Source organism: Echiichthys vipera (assembly GCF_963691815.1).
Source record: "Echiichthys vipera genome assembly, chromosome: 19".
Lineage (NCBI taxonomy): Eukaryota > Metazoa > Chordata > Actinopteri > Perciformes > Trachinidae > Echiichthys > Echiichthys vipera.
The window spans coordinates 19,655,429-19,672,303 of NC_139844.1; the positions used below are offsets into that span (position 1 = coordinate 19,655,429).

The following is a 16,875-nucleotide window of genomic DNA, read 5'->3' on the forward strand; positions in this document are numbered from 1 at the left end:
CTCCAAGAGTGGTACCCTATAGGTGAGGCTGCTCTGCCTTGTATGTACGATGGTTCTGTTTTTAATCACGTTTACAAAAAGATCAGTCACTGCTTTTGGGCGCATAGTGAGGGTTCAATTCAATAAGCGGTCTCCTGTTAGGTGTTCGAGTCTTTGCCGATGCAAGCTTTGAAGCCATCCGAACGGCGAGTGTGGTGGGCCGTAAGACAACGAAAAGCCGTGTAGACTGTGAGTGAGCAAAAAAGACCACTCAAAGTGCAGTGGGGTGTGTGTGTGTGTGTGGGGGGGGGGGGTGGTGGGTGTCATACGTACTGAAGGTTTGTGTGTAACTGTACGAACATGAAGGCAGTTTGTTTGTGCGTACGCGTGTGTACGTCCATCACTATGGGCTCAGAGAGTGGTTCTGGTTACTGGCGCCTCTTCTGTCTCGGGCTGTGCTAACTACTCGCTCTAGAATTACAATCATTGAACTTCTCATATGAAATGACCCTTTGCTAATAAACACAACAGTTCTTTACGGCTTTCTCCAAACGTGCCTCACTCGAAACTTTAAACTTTCCTTTTCCCCACATCGACAATAAACTCAGTGCCGTTTTGAATGCCAACGTGGTAGGGAGAAAAAAAAATGTTCATATGTAAAAATTAAAGCCCCAGATTAAACAAAATGGCTCTCAAGTATTCTTTGTTCCATAGATAGAGGTCCCTATGGGGCTTTGGATAACTTAGAATTGATTTAAAATACTCTTTACAAATTTCACTATGGGATTTGGAGCATATGGAAGTTGAGGGGGGGGGGGGGGGGGGTCTTCTGCTGGTGTGAATTGAACACACATACAAAACAAAAAAAACAACACGCGCCAATTAAACCTGCACCCACAAATGTCAACTCTTACACTAATGTGTGCATGCATAATCGCTCTCACTCACTCCAAACACACAAGCACACACACACACACACACAGAGGAGGGACAGCAGTCACCGGTGTGCAATTCAAGCTGCACTTGAACTCTTTCTCCTCTGAAAGAAAGCGTGTCTTTTTTTTTTTTGAGAAAGGTCATCGTATGTGTCCCAACAGTGGAAACCCCACCTCACCTCCAATGTCTGACCCCCACACCGTTGATATGTGACCTGTGAGTCCCTCTGTCCATCTCCTCTTAGGCAGATGTAATGGAGTTGTGCAGTTAGCTAGCTCGACAGAGGGGGGGGTTGGGGAAGGGGTCAGCTGGAAAACGTTACAGCGACTGTCCTTGTTAGGAGTTAAATTAAGGAATAAAAAGTATGTTTTCCTAATGTCGAGAAACACAAAGTGGAATCTTCACGCTAAAGCTTTCCACGGGCACTACATGAGCTAAGATTCACCTCTTAAATGAGAATTACGCTATGACTATCATAAAAAAATTCCAACATTTAGCATAGCCTTTTTTTTTTTCGTGTTCTTTGTGAGCTGGTCGGTCAGTGTTTTTATGGTGGATTTTTCCAGCCGTTGTCCAACAGGTCGAATGCGAAGAATATAGCAATAGAGTGGGGGAAGAGGAAAACATACATACAGAAGAGTTTGCTATATCCCCCCTATGCACCATCCTCCCCCAACAACACCCCACCCGTGTCCATGGAGACATTATACAGGTAATGTGAGAGACAAACAGGCAGACGGTTGTAGTCCAATGATGGACGGCGGGTCTGCGGTGTCTGTCTGGAGGCATCACGGGGACTTGATGTGCTCCAAGCTCAAGGTGGATGTTTGGTGTCCAGGGAAACTCGAGGACCTGCCATGGCTGGTAACCATGCAGCCAGACGGGGGGGTAGGGTCGGTTGGAGGAGGAGAACAGCAGTTAACAGCCGCGTATCCCGCTGGGCATTGACTGGCTTTCCTCTGGGTCGGGATCTCGGGTTTTCTGGATGAGGACCTGAATTTTCAGGAGCGTCCGTCATCACCTCCACCATTTACGTCTAGGCCAGTCAGGAGACAAATTTTTCTCACGTTTTGTTTTCTCTTTTTGTCTTGGTGGCTTCTTGTTTGTTATTCTTGTCTTGCTTTAGGTTGTCGTTAGGATTCGATGCGCCCGTTTAGATCTTATTTTATTGTGGGATTCTTGGATTGTTGTTAAAGAGAGATGTCATCTGCTCCGTAAGTGACCATCAACTGTCCATGTTACTGCAGTTTTCTAGGAAGAAAACAGAAGAAAAAGAATGAGGTAAATATAGAGAGATAACACAACAGGGTTACTCAAATCTCTCCCCTAAAGGGGCCTTCTCATTATAAGCTTTTTGAGCTGAGCTCACCGCAAGGTTTGGCGCAGGGATCCAGTAAACTGCTAAATCAACGTTCGTACTAAAACAACCGTTAACTGCCTATTCATAAATATGGCGTGACTGCTTATAAACCTCCAAGCATTACGTTTTCTTCAGAGATCGTGATGCGACTTTAATGTAACGTTAAAGAGTTTGGGAAACTTGGACACACAATAAGTTTTTCCTCCATCATTCCAGCCGGCTTGATGTCGCTCTCTGGTTGCCTAGGAAATGTAAACGTCACATTCGAAGCTTCTATCTCATTGGTTGTGCATTTGAAACGTTAGCGGCAACTAGGTCAAAATTCAACTGATTTGAACTTGGAGCGCAGCGTCAGAGAGGCAAATCTGAGCGGTGCGTCGCTACCTTGGGCGCGGCTCCTACATTGGGCACTGCTGCCTCATAGGAAATGAATGGAAAGGCACGCGCAAAGTGTTTTTACCGCCTATCATGTGTAGGGGCCTTAACTCTCTACAGAACAAGTTTCAACAAGAACTTGCAAAGATAATTTGCCCCCCCCCCTCGTTAGCACTGGATCACAACGAAGATTTGACAGTTACCGTTGAGTCCGTCCGCCTCTTGTGAGTCTAGGAAGGGCGCGGGACCCCAGACGCGCACTGTGCCGTCGTCTGAGGCGGAAGCCATGAGTCCTGGGATTGCGGGGTTCCAGCTCACACAGTTAACGGTGCGCGTGTGGCCTGTAAGCTCAGCAATGGGAAGTTCCCCGCGCCGGTGCCAGATGTACACTTTGTGGTCTGTAGAGAAGGGATGACGAGGGACACAAAACAGGTGAAAGTGGAGATATTCAGTACATGGGAGGGAACATGAGAGCACATGGATACTTGTAAGAGATCAGGGTAAAAATATGAAAGAGAAAAGACTGTTCATATGAGCTTATATACTACAACACTGATAAGTAGTGATCCCGTTCAAGCAGGAAGAAAGAGATTCCTCAGATCAGCCTTAAATGGCACCATCATAGCACCCTGAATGTTTTTTTTTTACTAAACACAAACCAAATACAACATGCTGAGCAACATTCTTGACTCCTACAAAGCCAGCAGAACGAGATGAAAATATGTGAATCAGTCTAAGTGGTACAGTTTATAACACAGAGCCGCAGTGTTATCCCTCTGACTGTACCTTCGCTGCCACTGGCAATAAAGTCTTCATTGTGTCCTCCAAAGCAGGAGTGGATGGTGTAGAAGCCCTGGGTCACACCTTGGTATTTCCTCACGAGCACACGGTCCTGAAGGTCCCACAGGTGCACTCCCTGCAAAAGGTCGCAGAAGAATAGCCTTTGACTGCCGAGGCTGAGGCTCCCTACGCAGTGTTTCTCCAAACAAAGTGTTCATAAGAAGCCTTTAAACTGGTATTGATAACTGTAGAGTTGGTCAAAAAGCTTACCTGAGTTGCTACATTTAACAAAGCTAATCTTCCATTCTTTGAAACAGTAAAAGACATGATAGGGTGGTCCTCCTGAACTCTGTAAAACACAATGTAAACACAACACAGGCAGTCAGGCACCGTATTGAATAATACTCAACTAATAATTGAAACTTAATCTGTATTGTGATTGAGAACAGGTTGGTTTCGTCTGCAATATGGCCGAAAAACCTCTTGGGATTATGAGAAAAATAGGAATTTTTGTACGTAACATTATATTATAGCGTATCTACGTGTAACATACTGCAACATTGCTGCTGCAGAAACAATATTAGATAAACAACTTTTCCAAAAGCTGTAACATCAAGTGTACCAAGCTTTTTTTTTAAATTACAGTTAGTGGTTACAGGCTTTGACATTAATATTCAAACCTGTGCATTTGTCTTTAAAGCAAAACAAATTAATATATTTATCTTATGGTAGTAGATACAATTTACGATTCCATAATTATCTAACTAGACAGGCTAAAAATCTTCATCTACATTTGTATAAAATATGCATGTGAAACAAATAAACAAATCTACATACACTATAGTTCAGGGACTATTAGGGCTGACACATACATGTTTCTGTCCGTAAGGTCTTCGAAGTTGTACCCCCGGATACGTTGGTGTGTGTCCGAGGCCAGCACTGCTCTGCCATCACCCAGGCACCACAGACACTGCACTCTCACGCCCTCCCAGGAGTCCAGCAAGTTACCGTCCAGGTCCTGACAACAGAGACAGCAGAACTCTCATCCCTCATTCTTGACAGGGGAACGAAAAAACGGACAAAGCACAGTCTACCGACTTTATTTAACAAGGACTCTTTGACTTGTAGATTGTAGAATCCGAGGTTCATGTACGGTCAAACGGCTTTTCTTCCTCGACACAAAATGTCACAGGGTTGTCAATGCAACACCTACTTGTTTCTGAGCAATTTCTGCAGTTTCACATTTTTACACACTCTTTTAAAATGTGTGTGAAATCAGTTCAAATGTTCAATTCCAGCTTACAAACATTTACAGACATGAGTAACTACAGAGACCCAGACGTGCACAACACACAGGCATAAACCAAGTCCCCAAAGATATGTGTGATAAAAACTCCTCCTCATCCTCCTTATGGGTTCATAGCTGGAAAATCAATACACAGAAAGATCCAATCATCTTGAAGCACCTTGCTTAATGTCAGCGCAGCTATATATAATATATAATATATACACTCATGACACAGTGCATTCAGCAGTACTGACTGAATCCAGAGACGACCCATAATTCTTGAGAGCAAAATGGATGATAAGTATTGGAGACATTTACTGGAACAAACACATCCCAGTAAAAAAAATCCTGTTTGAGGAAAAACTAAGTCATCCACTCACACACTGATAAAACTGTCCCCTCTGTCCTCCGGTGACAAAGCGTTTGCCGTCGGGGTTCCACGCCACACTGGTCAGACTGTCTTCATGGGACTGGGACATTTTGGTCCGCAGCTCCCCCGTCTGTTCGTCAAGGGGATTGGCAGAGTCCGTTGGAAAAACAAGAAAAAAAATAGGGGGAAGGGAGACAGCAAGAAGAAACATTAAGTAAGAGCGGGGGAGGAGTGGATAAAAGGAAAGGAAAGGGGAGGGTAGAGAGGAGAGGTCATTGAGTACACACAGCCTACAGAGTATCTATGGGAGGCTTAATGTTTGGCTTTTTCACTTGTTTACTGAATTTGAATTTGCTCAGGTCTTTTGACATCACAGGTCTATGCTTTGGTACTCGCGTGTTCACATGTAAAACGGTGGCTGGCAAATGGAAACACGGTGGGTTAAGAGGTAGCACAAGGATTGGATTATGTACAGTGGGGTCAGAAACGGGTAGACATGTTACCTGAACGTTCCAGAGCCACAGCTCAGAGCAGTCGTCAGGGCCGCAGGCGATCAGGTAGGTGTCATCGGGACTCCAGGCTAGGTAGGAGACGCCGTACGCGTGACCCTCCAGGGTTCGCAGCAGCTTCAACTGGTGGCTCTCCTTCACAAAAGGTAAGACAAAGAGGGTTATGGCCTCTTAAGACTTGGTTTAATCCATCCTAAGTGCTTCAATCATAAGTGGACAGCTCCATGTACAGGTGGGAATGCTCCCAGGATGAATTAAGGATGCAGATCATGTGATCTGATTTCACTCCCTCGCTCTATACGTAAATAAACACGTACATAATTTCCGAAATTAGATAGCTTACATATCTGAATGACCAATTGTTTTGGTTATTGTTCATAAGTTTCTAGGAAATAAATACCTTCAGTGTGAAAAAAACCTGATGGATTTAAGAAATCTTAGTTGACTAGAACCAAAATAACCGATTAGTTTACTCATTGACTACGAAGGGGCAGCCCTAGAGTGTGCATTGTTTGGCAAGAAGTGTGATTTAGTGAAAGTTTTTAAGAGAGTCCAACAAGCTCCAGATGTTTAACTTTAATTACATTTTTCTTATTCTATGTTAATAGGTGCACTAAATTCAAACAAGTCTTTAAAAGAACCTGGAGGAAAAGACACATCTGTGAATTGTCCTAGGGTTCTAATTTAGTAGATATCAAGTGAATAGACTTTCTACCGTATATAAAAACTAAAATCAAATATAAATGTTAGGGATCCAATAAAGAGTACTGTATTCATTCTCCGTAATAAATCTGAGATAATGACAGACTTTGTCTACCGGCTTAAAAGTGGAATTAATCTTAAGAAAAGACTGAAAATAAAAGTATATCAAAGAGCCACATGTGTTTATAAGCATAAAATACCCAAACAAGGGTTGCCATGGGAAATTCTAAGAACGTATGTTATTGTAAGACACATGTTTAAATATGCCAAGAAAAAACAATGCAAAGCCCTGACCACTACATTCCTGCAGGGTAATTTTAGCTGTGGACTAAATCATAGAAAAGAGATAAAGTGTGTTTATTTAGGCATCTTCCACACTCACCGGGTCCACTTGCCAAATTATGACTGTAGTGTCTTTGGAGCCAGTGGCTAGTTTGGTGCCGTCGTTTGAGAATTTGCAGAACCACACTTCGTTACAGTGCTCCGTCAGAATCTGTTGAGTGTAACAGGGAAACTGCTTCCTGTGACACAGAGAAAGACCAAAGGTTAAAATCTTCATTGTGTAAGTCAGCAAAAGCAGGTCTCAGCGTATATAGCCTTACAAACAAAAACAAAACCATCCATCCATCTTCAACCGCTTGTCGTGCAGGGGGGAAACCCTCTTGCTGTGAGGCGACAGTGCTAACCACCACATCACCGTGCCGCCAATCACAAAATCAAAGTCATGAAATATAGGGCAAAGACGGGAGGGAGAAAAAGGACCAACTTATGAAACCACAAGAGTAATGCAGCCATAACAGAGGAGTAAGATGATAGGGATGAAAACTTACGGGTAAATGAGAGCACAAACCAAGGCTTTCGTCGCATATGTCTCAACATTTCAGTTTGATAAACAACAGGAGGTCAACAGATACATAAATATCAGGTGCTGCAGTATGAGGTCATGAGGGGCATGAACAGCATGCTAAGCTGCGCAGTACCGACCTGCTGCAGACATGATCGAGGAGCAGAGAGACCGAGTCCAGACTGCTGTCCAGCTTGGTGTTGTGATAGAGGCAGCGGTCCCTCTGCAGCTCCACTGCTTGCCGCAGCAGGGTCTGCAGCCGCCGAGGTGGCAGCATCACAGAGGGTGGCAGGTATGCTATGAGGAGGGATAAAAAAGCAGACATATGGGTTATGTACTGTATGTAGTGGCATTGTAGTCATGCAATATGTGCGTGTTAGCTTTACAGGGTTAGTGTATAAGACCTGTCTCCTCACTCTGTAATTTGTCCAGCAGTCGGCAGCGGGAGGCTGTGCCCTTGCCCTCCCACTCTGCCTTGGCCTTCAGGTCCTCAGCGTGGCTACACATTAGGTACCTACAGGAAGACAGAAGCACACAACTCAGACATATAACATAAGAGATAAGAATAAAAACACAACAAAAAAAGTGTTGACAAGTTGCCAGCAAGAGCAGGAGCATAACTTAGTGACAAAACAGTGACTTAATACTGCTCCACCCTGGACATATTTAATAAGAAAGAAAAACAAACACTGAATGAAACTTACAGATGTGGGAAATTCATTATGCTGTAGAGCACTGAAGGCAGTTATTGTTTGAGGAACAAGTTGACAGAAATGCAATGACAGAGTCATAGCCACTTTCAGACAGCCTATCCGTTGTGAGGCTGTTGTACTTTATTATGCCCCGCTGTCTGTGTGAAAGGTGTGAAGACAGAATGGGGGGCTGAACTGAAGGATCGCGTGAATGGGAAACATAGTAGTCGACCCACAGTAGGGTCAAAAAGTGATTTCAGAGTAACCTGAATTATTAACAACTTACAGAAACATTGCGTGCAATAGTCCACCGTCTCTTACACACACACAAAACGCCTCTTTTGCTTCCAGAACACCGGCGTTATGTGTGAAATCACAACTGGGGCGGTTTTATGCTTCCTTGCTTGGTTCTGTGTCATTACCAAAAAGCTGGCGTTACGCTATGGACATATTCGGTTAAGCCAACGGACTGAGCCAAGAAAAGTGACAGATTAATAGATTATTATCTCAATTGAGTGAAAGTCTCTTTAGTGTCGACTGATCAATGCACACTAATTGATCAGGTAATGAATCACAGGCATGTGTTTGCTGAGGGCATGGGAACTCTGCATTGATCAAACCATGGATTAGGCGATCCTGTAGCTACTAACACCCTTATAATGTATGTCAGAGGAACAACTTACAGTATAACACTTGTATTATTGGACAACCGAATTATTACCAAGCTAAAGATCATGGAGGAATATTGATCCAAGCCATTGATTTCAACATGCTGTGAAAACAAGCTATATTAGTATTCTTTAAAGGCTATTATCAATAGTCACGTTGGTAAGTTCCTGACTATGTAAGATAAATACAAGTCCCTACCAAAACAGGCATCTTATACTGCAATTTATGGTGCAATTAAACATTAAAAATACTTATTGACTATGGATTTGACTGTTTTAAAACTGTCCTGGACACTTGAGAGATGTATTCCATTGCAATGACTAACTGGCCTCCAATAGAAAGTCTGGCTCTATAGTTGGCTCAGTGGTGGGAGCTGTATCATTAGTGTTTCCAGAACTATCTAAAGCCCCGGTCACACAGCCTGTTCGTTGCGGGGCTGCTGGCCTTATTACATCCCACCATCTATATGAAAGGTACAAAGATGAAATGGGGCATAACCTCTATTTGGTTCCATGTGAATTAACAAAAAAACAGGAATCTCGGTGTGAAAAGGGCTTAAGTTTGTAGGTGGGTATTTTTGTAGATAGGGTGAACTGCCTGATGAGTGTTATGAGACAGATGCAGAATTAAACTTGTAACCGTACCCGCTGAGTACATGGATGCGATCTGTGTTGTACTTGAGTGGCGTCAGCTCTCCCCGGAGCACCTGCAGAGCCTCCAGGACTTTTCCATCCTCCAGATATTCTAAGTACTTCTGCTGCAGCAGCAGGAACTTCATACGCTGAGGAGAGGAAGAGAAACATAGCCACAGAGGTTTGGAAAAAAAAGATTGCAATGATCCATTAACAGCTGGTCTACATGACTATAGAGGAACATTCAAAACTTTGTTTCTAGGAGTACAGCTGTGCATATACTGTATATACAGTATGTGGTAACACATTGCAGGGCAGCAAGCTCTCATTGTCAGAACATATCAATAGATGTAACCAAGACATATGGTGATGCCGATAGCCTAAACCTTCAACCTGAAGACCACTGCTTGCAGTTAATGTGTGGTATCAACAGTCTAAAGCTTATCTCAGGTATGCAGTAGGAGCTGCAGCCCTGACGGGTGCAAGCACAGTTACATCTACTACACAGAAATTCAAGAAAACATCCACCCACAAAGGTCTACAAGTACACAGACTCTCCAACTACACCTGTGATATAAGCAAACTGCCTATGAGAACTGCAGTGAAAGTCATTTTGACAATGACAACACCAACCTGCTACAACTCAGGACCTAAAATGGCTACCCACATTGCCCATACAGCTGAAAATCAACAGCTACAGCAGCCATTCTCTCAGTAACCTGAGTGCTGGTGGCAGATAGACAGACTTCTGACACAGAGCAGCATGCACTTGAATGAGACACATGGTACTGCTTTTGAAGCTTGTCTTGTCTGCTAATTAGCATGCTAGCTGGGGTTAATTAGCCAGAGCTTTGCCCCATTTTCATACTAATACCGTATGCAATATTTTCCTTCCCTAGTATGGCAAAGTCATGACCCGCCCTACCCTGTCTCTGATTGGCTAGTACTCGTTGCCTCCGTTGGTTGGGGCATGATGAGTGAGATTGTTCAGAGGAAGAATAGCAGGGTAAGCCTATCAGAGGCAGGGAAGGGCGGGTCATGCCTTTGCCATCCCAGGAGAAAACAAATTGCATACTGTACAGTATGTACTGTCATACATACCATAAATTTATAACATTTTAAGGTTGTCAAAAATATCGATACTTTAATACTTTAACATCCACATCCAATAGTATCCAAAACAATCAGGTAGGTATAGGTATATACCTTCCACAAATCAGATTCTCAACCCAAGGCTGCACAGATGAAACAACAGGGTAGTAAATCACCTGTGTTGGTATTTGTTCTAGTGACTGTAACAGCACTGTGTGCAGAATGCTAATTCCAAAAACTACTTTGCCATGGCATTGAAAGGGGTACAGAGTATGGTTTTTTTATACTAGTATTCTATCGAAATATTGATCCATCTATCTATCTATATTGCATCCACACCTCTACTGATCTTAGCCTGTCACAGATATATTGTATTGTTGTGCATGAAACATCTGCACAAGAAATTGCAGTGCAGAAATGGTAAGTTATGTATACATTATATACACTGTCCACTGGAGATGAATGACAAGTTAGATTTTAAAATGTAGAATCTCTTGTTTACTCTGTATTAGTCATAATTAATTTTAATAAAACAAATTAAAGGATACTTAAAATTTTTCATTTGGTATCCGTCAAATAAAAAAAGAGATTAGATTTAATCAACACAGTCACAATAAGGCGTCCATTATTCCTGCCGCTATACGTTCTAGAACATTTTAGGTTCCAGTGTTCTACAACAAGAACCTGCAGCCCTCCAATAGAACCATTAGTAGCATTCTAGAACCTCCAGCTGTGCCTTCTAACTGACTGGCTGTCATTCAGTTCAGTTTAAGGGGAGCTTACCACAATGGCATTGGGAGAATGCATCAGTGCTCTCAGCTCATTGAGATCATTCTCAGCCTGCATCAAAACAAAGGGAGGGTGATGGAGGGGAGAGACAGGGGGAGAAATGGTTAGCTCAGCAGTTTCCATGCATGCACAGGAAAAAAAAAAAACTAATCACATGAGCAGTAATACAGATATTATGGCCCACTTTGTATAACAATGGAGCTGATCCGCATGCTGGGGTCATAATTATAAAAGACAACACAATTATGTATTTGAAAACATGTTGGCCTCTTTTACCATTTTCTAAGTCGAAAAACTAGATTTTAGGAATCAAAATCGTGGCAGGTTTATGATACGTTTGTGGAGATTAGAGACCTACCTGTCACATCCAAAAATGTTCCACCATTTGCGTTAAGGCTGGTGTTCATTTTCCCTCCTGCAGTTCTGACGTAGGGTCATTATTCCAGATGATTCACAAGGTGATTTTTAATAAGACTGTTTTTGAAAGCCTCAGCTCTAAAATGTTGGATTAAGAGTTATTCGGCTGTGAGAACAGGGTAAAAAAGCCAGGAGTGTTGATTTATAAGCCAATTACACAAAAACGTCTTAAAATGTACTAATATACATGTCTAATGTTTTCCAATTTCACATTACCGACCTAATGGAGCCCTCACAACTTTCTGCAGTTCTGCTCTGCTGTGCTTAAGGTGTTCTGACCCATTATTTGGATCTTTTAACATAATAATGGGCACATAATGTAGCAAGTGTCTTGTCATTTTCGACCGAGCAAACATTCCTCTCGAACACCAGAAGCCAGATCTTTTCTCGTGCTCTCAGTATTAATAATTAAGGGCAGATTAAATGTTTTATGACATGAAATACATCAATTCTGTGCTTGGATGTTAAAGAGTTTTAATAAAATGCTTTTGTGCCCTTTAGTTGCCAGCTCTAAAGTAAAATAGCAATGAAGCAGTAAGATTTGTTGTTTGAGAAGAGAGTTTCATTGGTACTTGTGTGAAATGTGCAAAAACGTGTAGCCTACAACATATAATAAATAGTTAATAGAGCTGCAACGATTAATCGAATAATCGATTAGTGGTTAATTATTTAATTAATTAACTATTAAATTAATGACCAACTATTTTGATAATCGATTAATAGTTTTGTGTCATTTTTTAAAAAGAAATATAGTCAAAATTCTCTGATTTAAGCTTCTTAAATGTGAATATTTTCCTTCTTCAATGACAGTAAACTGAATATCATTGAGTTGTGAACAAAACAAGACACCTGAGGAGGTCATCTTCATCTTTGGGAAACACTGATTGAGAATTTTGAACAATTTATAGACCCAACAACGAATCAATTAATTGAGAAAATACTTGACGGATTAATCAACAATGCAAATAATCGTTGGTTGCAAAGCATTGAGCTTATGCAACCGTGGCCCAAATGCAGACCACTTTAAGTACTTTGATTATGCTCTTCCCAGCTTCCTACAACACTTCCTAACAGGAATCATATTTGCTTTTTGTCAATAAGTCATATGACACGATCTGCAAATCATAAATCTGCTAGTTTCTTGACCAAACAAGCTCTTCATCTTAAAGTACAATGAGGAAGGAAAACAGATCACTAGGAAGGTCACCAATTCCGCGTCTATTAAAGTGTGTACTATTATGTAACCATGGTAACCCAAGACCAACCTTGTCCCACTCCCCCTCCATGACATGGTTGCGGAACTTGGTAGCAGAGGGATGTTCCAGTCTGCAGCCTGATTCCTGCATCAGCAGGTCCACTGTCTGACTGCAGAGACACAGAGGGGGTGGGTGGGGGGTTAGAGACAAAGTTAGGCTGAAATAGAGACACAAGACAACAAAGGAACTGAGAGGATTGCTTTAAAATGTATTCAAAACGTTTAATTAAGTCAAGAATTAAAAGGAAAGATATATTTCCGACCCCAGTCAGGAGTATGAAAATGTGGGCTCATCAATCAAAGTTTAATTATAAAGGGGCATTTCTTGGCAGATTACTCACATTTTCTTGATTATCTAATCACCTATGGCATTTCACCACTGTGACTGTGCCGTGTTTACAATAGCATGTGGGTGAGTGGGTGATCTGCAACACTGGGACAATAATAACAGCATTATAATCATGACAGTAGGACGAAGGCAATTTCATGGCCAACAAAATCTGGAGAAAGTGGTGTCACCTCAACATTATTTGTGGTCAGCAGGAGGTTCACTAACACGAACTGAGCTTCCACTGCAGTTGACATCATCCTCTCAACCATGAACCATAACCATCTGTCCAAACACCACCTCTCTGCTAAACACTCCACCACCATAAACAAGTCGGCTGAGATGTGTGTGTGAGAGAGAGATAATGAAAAGGGGGTTGGGGATTGGGGGGTGGCTGACACCTTCAGCATGATGACATCATTCTCAGGTATCAATGGAGTGGCGCAGCAGCTCTGTGTTGAGCCTCTCATCCAGCCTGCTGCTACACTGATTTCACTTGCATTTCCCTCTGCTGAAATGCAGGGGCTCTGATTCATACCAGGTAATACTCTGTATACCCCCCCACCACCACCACCACCACCCTCTTTGTAAACATAGCGATGGTGCTTTTGTAATGGCAGCTTCACTTTCTCAGCTGGATACCAGATTCTGCGGATGTCTAGCTATTAAACAGTGGCTACCCCCGGCCACTGTCTCGAAAACCCCACTATGCTATAATTAGATCCAAACACAGCGCTTCCATCTGAAACAGCTGGTAGAAAGCGCATTCTCCAGCCGCCATGAAACCAACAGATTCTGTTCAATCCAGGAACCAACTGTCGCCCACGGTATCGACTGCTGCCTTTAAATAAATACATGCCCCCGATATACACCCGCGTCACAGTAAGTGACTGACTGTTGACACATTGCTCTGACACAGCGACAGCAAAAATAAAGACAACAATCGAGTTCATGCGGTAGCTGTTTAAAATGGTGATGCGTTTGATTAATAACAACATGACAAAATGACAGCTCGGGACACGCGAACGCCGCATTCTGCATATTAAAAAATAACCAGGACCGTTTTCAGAACCATGACAGTTATTGCAGTGTGGCAGATTTGTTATTTGTTCCTCCCACACGGTGTTACAAAAAAATATAAATCATATTATTATCATTCCCGAAGCAGCCAAACAGGAAAATGAAGAAAACCACAAACCATAGGGGCAAAAAACCCCGCACATTAACACATTATTTTGCGCAATAATAACAATACAACACGACGAACTCGATCGTCCTTGCTTGTGTATGTAACTAAGCAGCTGAATCAAGTTGATCTGTTCTCATGACATTCATTTGATGCTTATGCAAACCATAACAAGTCAGCAGATAGATCTCGGAATAAACGTTAGATGATGTAATGCTTTTTATTCAGTGCGAAATCTATAACGTTCGTGAACGCATCACGGCACTGCTGGTTAAAAGAAACATAAGGTTACGTCAACCCTCGATGGATCAATTGTTATACTTGTTTTTTATGTTCGTGTGAAGGGTTTAATGTCGGGACATGGCACCTCAGCGCAGGCTAGTGCTGTTAGCTTTGAAGCTAACTGTTATTGTGCAAGATGGACCCCTTCTTTCTACCAACTGCCGAGCTCACAGGCTCACAGCCCCATCCCCCCATGTTTGTGTCTGTCAAGCGCAATAACAGCGCCTTTACTGCGTGATATTCACCACTTCCAATCGAAAACACACAGCAATGCAGATTTCACTAACGTATGTTCAACGTTATGTACTTTTGTAGTTTTGAATAAACTCACTTCAGCCCCAGTCCGTGGAGATGTTGCCCTATTAATCGTATGACATCTTCCTCCGCCTGCGAGAGTCGTTTCTTCTTCTTCAACAGAGAGCCGACCTCCGAGCCCGAGGCCGTGGAGGCAGCCGAAGAAGTCCCCGAACCGGGCCCGGTTGAAGACCCGTTACTGGTGCCGACACTGTTTCCGTTGTCCGTGCCGGAGAGAAGCCCGTTGGAGTGGGCTCCGCCGGCCGAGGATGACTCCCCGTTCTGTGCGCTGTTCAGGCAGGAGAGCTCTGCAGATTCTTGTCCCTGTCCGGCCCCGTTTGCCTGCATGCTGCTGCTGAGGTTGTTGACAACACTTCGGTTAAAGTGGATGGCAGAGGTGGCTTGAGAGTGCGAAGAAGAATGAGTAGCAAGTCCTGAGACAAGTCCAGAGAGGCCTGTTACAACTGCTGAAGCCCCGGGCTCTCCTGCTCCCTCCGCCGCCGAGGCTCGGTGCTTCTTCCGCGGGGGCGGCGACGCTCCGCCGGTGTCCGAGTCGGAGGAGGAGGAAGCGGAGGCCAGAGTTTCCTCACCGAGAGCGGCCGTGGTTAGAAGCCTACGGAGCTCCGGGTGGGAAATGTAGGTTAGGTTTCCAGATTTGAGGCCTCGGTTGTCGTGCTCAGAGCGGACTGTCACTATGGCAGCGCTGTCAGTTAGCCCCGTTTCTTTTTGTTGTTGTTTCTCTCAAAACAGCTGCAGCTCTAATGGAGTCCTGACGCCCTGACGTCACCGGAAATTCCTACACTACCAAGCTTCCGGGTAGAATTATAATCCACGGGTGGCGCATAAGAACCTAGTTAGCATGATAATTAACGGACAACAATAACACACAGCATTGAATATTCATTTGAATGTCTCCAGGGACTTGACCCTAATTTATTCGGAATTTGAAATCCCCTCCCATTGACTTTCCACAGCTGTCCAGATTTTTACATTTCCAACTAAAACACTCACAACTCAATAAACCATGTAGCCCGAAGTACATTATCTTTTATATATTCCATGCAACATAGAGAGTAAGGGTGGTTATAATTCTCATTTCCATAAAAAAGAGATCAGACATCTGTCACCACACTGGAGGCTGTATATTCAGGAAGCAAAACAATGTATGCATATTTAAAACAGTGCCTTTAATTGTTTCAATTTTATTTCTATTTATATAGTTGATATATTGTACAGTATGTTCATGACATTGCACACTTTTCTAATTCTCTTGCACTATTTAGAATTTAGAAGTTATTTATTTATTGTATGTATTTTGTACTTTTGCACCGTGGGTCAGAGAGAACCGTATTTTCCATTCCCCTGTATGTCTGGCACATATTGCAGAACTTACAATAAATCTTATTGACTTTAAATGTATTAATTGCTTATACTGCACTGTAACTCATATTCCTTTGGTATTCCTGGTTTTTATATTTAAAAGTATTTTATTTGCTTGTTTTTAATTGTGTCATTTCTTAAAATCTGAATGTAATTTTTACATCTTAATGTCATTGTATGTGTGTTTCTTTCCAGTGCTTTTAATGTTTTATGTGATGCACTTTGAAATACCTTGTTGTTGAAAGGTGCTATACAAATACACTTGCATTTCCTGATATATGTATATATCTATATATTAATTGTAGTCACTTTTACATTTTCATCATCGCCATTATTATTTATATTATTCAATTAATATAAATTATGCTTTTCAGTAGGCTATAGTTATTAATATTTTCAGAAACAGAAACAAATATACTGTAGACATCAACAGCAGATAGTTTGACTTGACTTGGAAGGAAAAGCACAGGTGTAACAGACAACATCATTGACAGCTCTACTCCAATAAAGGTCCAGCTCCAGTAAGCCATTCTAGTGAGCCAGCATGCGGAGTCAGGTTTCAACTTTTTTTTTTTGTAGTGGGTCCATGCTTTTTAGATATTTAGATCACAGCCGGTGCCTGTGACTGATCAATCCAAGCCCATTTTCTACTAAACCTTACAGGAACACTAGCTGAGAGGCTGGATCGAGCTACCATATGCTACCACATTGGTACA

General features: G+C 42.5%; 1 protein-coding gene across 1 annotated transcript; it reads right to left on the reverse strand.

Annotated features, from left to right (window-relative positions):
* Positions 1-294: 294 nt before the first annotated feature.
* Positions 295-15,499, reverse strand: LOC310961421 (WD repeat-containing protein 26). Its single transcript, XM_083933471.1, has 14 exons — positions 14,817-15,499; positions 12,700-12,799; positions 11,012-11,068; positions 9,149-9,285; positions 7,560-7,657; positions 7,284-7,440; positions 6,682-6,820; positions 5,592-5,732; positions 5,099-5,218; positions 4,303-4,448; positions 3,701-3,779; positions 3,437-3,566; positions 2,854-3,048; positions 295-2,166 (listed from the first exon to the last, which is right to left on the reverse strand). The coding sequence occupies exons 1-14, from the start codon at positions 15,125-15,127 to the stop codon at positions 2,141-2,143; spliced, it is 1,836 nt and encodes a 611-aa protein (XP_083789597.1). The 5' UTR covers positions 15,128-15,499; the 3' UTR covers positions 295-2,140.
* Between the last annotated feature and the right edge of the window lie 1,376 nt (positions 15,500-16,875).

What these genes read in the sequence shown, in the direction of transcription:
- LOC310961421 (XM_083933471.1), bottom strand. Translation starts at nt 15,127, where the DNA reads ATGCAGGCAAACGGGGCCGGACAGGGACAAGAATCTGCAGAGCTCTCC. An exon ending in TGGAGGGGGAGTGGGACAAG is followed by an intron (nt 11,069 to 12,699) that starts GTTGGTCTTGGG and finishes GTTTTGATGCAG; the next exon opens with GCTGAGAATGATCTCAATGA. An exon ending in ACTGCTGGACAAATTACAGA is followed by an intron (nt 7,441 to 7,559) that starts GTGAGGAGACAG and finishes CCCTCCTCATAG; the next exon opens with CATACCTGCCACCCTCTGTG.